This window comes from Montipora capricornis, chromosome 5 (genome assembly GCF_036669925.1).
Source record: "Montipora capricornis isolate CH-2021 chromosome 5, ASM3666992v2, whole genome shotgun sequence".
NCBI lineage: Eukaryota > Metazoa > Cnidaria > Anthozoa > Scleractinia > Acroporidae > Montipora > Montipora capricornis.
In genome coordinates, this window is record NC_090887.1 from 9,574,974 (window position 1) to 9,577,473 (window position 2,500).

The 2,500-nt window shown below is 39.5% G+C and overlaps 2 protein-coding genes across 2 annotated transcripts in view; both read left to right on the forward strand.

Annotated features, from left to right (window-relative positions):
• The window catches only part of LOC138049397 (protein sidekick-1-like), a 50,442-nt gene that overhangs the window by 47,922 nt on the left and 20 nt on the right, over positions 1-2,500 (forward strand). Inside the window, exon 13 of the mRNA XM_068895649.1 lies at positions 2,232-2,500. This exon is cut by the window's right edge and continues 20 nt beyond it. Within this exon, the coding sequence (XP_068751750.1) occupies positions 2,232-2,404 (173 nt within the window). The 3' untranslated portion in view covers positions 2,405-2,500. The remainder of the gene's footprint in view (positions 1-2,231) is intronic.
• The window catches only part of LOC138050188 (uncharacterized), a 22,529-nt gene continuing 22,444 nt past the window's right edge, over positions 2,416-2,500 (forward strand). The window contains exon 1 of the mRNA XM_068896647.1: positions 2,416-2,500. This exon is cut by the window's right edge and continues 33 nt beyond it. The gene's annotated coding sequence lies outside the window, so the exon portion shown is untranslated.

Genomic DNA, 2,500 nt, shown 5'->3' on the forward strand with positions numbered 1-2,500 from the left:
TGACTACTATCGTCAATAGGCCAGTTTCGTATTCTAACGGTTGGACTGGATCTAGCATGAAATGGAGGCTAATGCGGGCAAATTAATTTGCATTTGAAAAGATTTGCCGAGGACGCTTAGCGCTTGATAGGGATTATGGGAAATGAATATGTATAAATTCCGAACCCCCATGCCTGAACTCGCAGGACTCGAACATGAAAATGTTCGATTAATAACCCTTTCACTTAACCACTAGACTACCACAATGAGTTTTTTAAACAACAGCAGAATCTTGATCATTTTTCTATTTAAGTTACTTGATGAATTGCGACATGATTATAATGCTACATTTTATCTTTTAAATAGTTTAGTAGATTATATAGTATTCGTTGTAATTTTATAGCTTAGTATATATTTGTTTTTATTTTATTCTTTAGAGGGCCACAAGTTTATTAGCTCAGGCTAATACGTGCCAACCCCATGAAATAAAGACTTAACTACTACTTACTTACTTTACCACATCGCTAACTGCCAGAACATTAATTTTTTTTATATGCCAACATTTTTTTCTTCCGAATGCAGCTGTAAACGTGTATTATCACCCGCTGAGAAAGAAGTTTAAACAGGAGAAAACGTCGGTTACCAAATCTAAAGAGAAAGCTAGCCATTTTAAAATCAAGGCGTAGACTTAACAATTATTCAGAAATGATTTTATTTATATGCCAATTAGTTTTGGTAAATAACCGGCACACTTACCAGTCAGTTGATCTTTAGTGGTTAAGTGGATAAAAACAGTTTCTTTAAAGGGGGTGCTCCGAGTTCAAATCCTGTCCAGGATTGCAACTTCTACTGTTTTTCTTTTTACCTGCTACCACAAGTCCTGGGACAGACTAATCTAAAATGACAATAAAAGTTAATCCAAAAAAAATTAGGAATTGTCGATAATCGTCATTTCAGATGAGGACATGTTACGCATGTCCCGAAGCGAAAGGAAAGGTCGTGGGAACGAAGTTGGAACACAGGCTCTCTCGCTTTCCTTTCCTTGTTGTCATCCTCGAGACAAGTAGTGGAAGGGAATAGAGAGACTGGTTTTGAAGTTGCCTTCCGGCAATGCAATTGTTCGGAAATGAAGTTATCGCCTAAGTAAACGGCCCGTTTGAAGCCAGAAAAAGGTTAGTTCATCTTCCATATTACCCCTGGTTATAATATATTGTTTGTTTAAAATGTAAAGCTTGAAAAAATAAATAAATTCTCAAGTGCTTTCTTTTGTTTATCTCCCTTTTCGTCTCTTTTTTTTTCGTTGTTGTTGTTAATTTGACCTCTTTTTGTTAATTTGACCTCTTTGGTTACCTTGCTTTGCCACACGCATCCGGATATTTTTGAATCCGCTACTTGTTCTTTGCCGATTAAAAAATGTTCGCGCCCACTCGTATCCCGATTCAAATCGAATTTGCCCATCCACACGTATCCGGATTCGTCCTAGTATCAAGGACTCCTTTGTTACTATTGTCAATAGAACATGCGGCATCAGGCGCGCGAGTTGGCGACAAGAGAAGCAATAGCATTTCGTTCAGTGGCCATGCTGAATGTTTAGACGGCAAAGACTGGACCTGAGTTTGTAACGTCATCGGATTTGAAAGTATCCGGATTCGATCGTCCACACGATTCGAAATCATTCTGGATAGCGGTTTCAAAAAGTTGCGGATTCGCATCCAGCATTCACTGGAATGGGGCCTGGGAATAGATGTGGAGGCAAGGCGAATTCGTAAAGAAAAAGTTGCCGATTCAAAAGTAGCCATCAATTATACATTCAAAGGAAGGTTAATATTTCCTCTCCTGCGTCAGACTAACCTAGCGTTGAAGAAAAATCACGAGCAGAGTAGAAAATCAAATTTAATATTCAACCTTGTCTTTGAGTTGTGTTAAAGGGGCTGTGTTACGAAATTAAGCCAAATTCAGCGACGGGAAGGGGGTGGGGGTGGGGGGATGGCCACTGACCACCAAATCACTCAAGGAAGGTTTGAATAGAGCAGCAAATATAGACGAAAGTAGGGATGGGCAAAATTGAAGATGAAAATGGATTTCAATTGGGGTTTTTGAAAACTGATCAGCCAACAGTTTTTCAAAGTTTCTCTGTTTTTTCTAACTTAAATAATGTATGATCGACGAGACATTTATTGGACACGAAGCATTGAGTTTGGTTGTTTTAAAAGTAAGAGATAGAGATAACATGGGTTGTGTTTGTTCACTAGTACCCAGTCAGCCTCCGGTTGAACTCAAACCTGTGAACCGAATCTCACCGACAAAGCTCAATGTGACCTGGAAACCCGTTCCCGAGCAATTCAGGCATGGAACCTTAACGAACTACATCGTGACGTATCAACGTGTTAAGGTTGGCGACGTGAGACAGAAGAAGAAGACGTGATAGAGACTGAAGTTGACGCAAGTCAGACTCACGTGTTGTTGACCAATCTTGAACCATATGAAGAGTACAAAGTGTCGGTTGCTGCCGCGACATCGA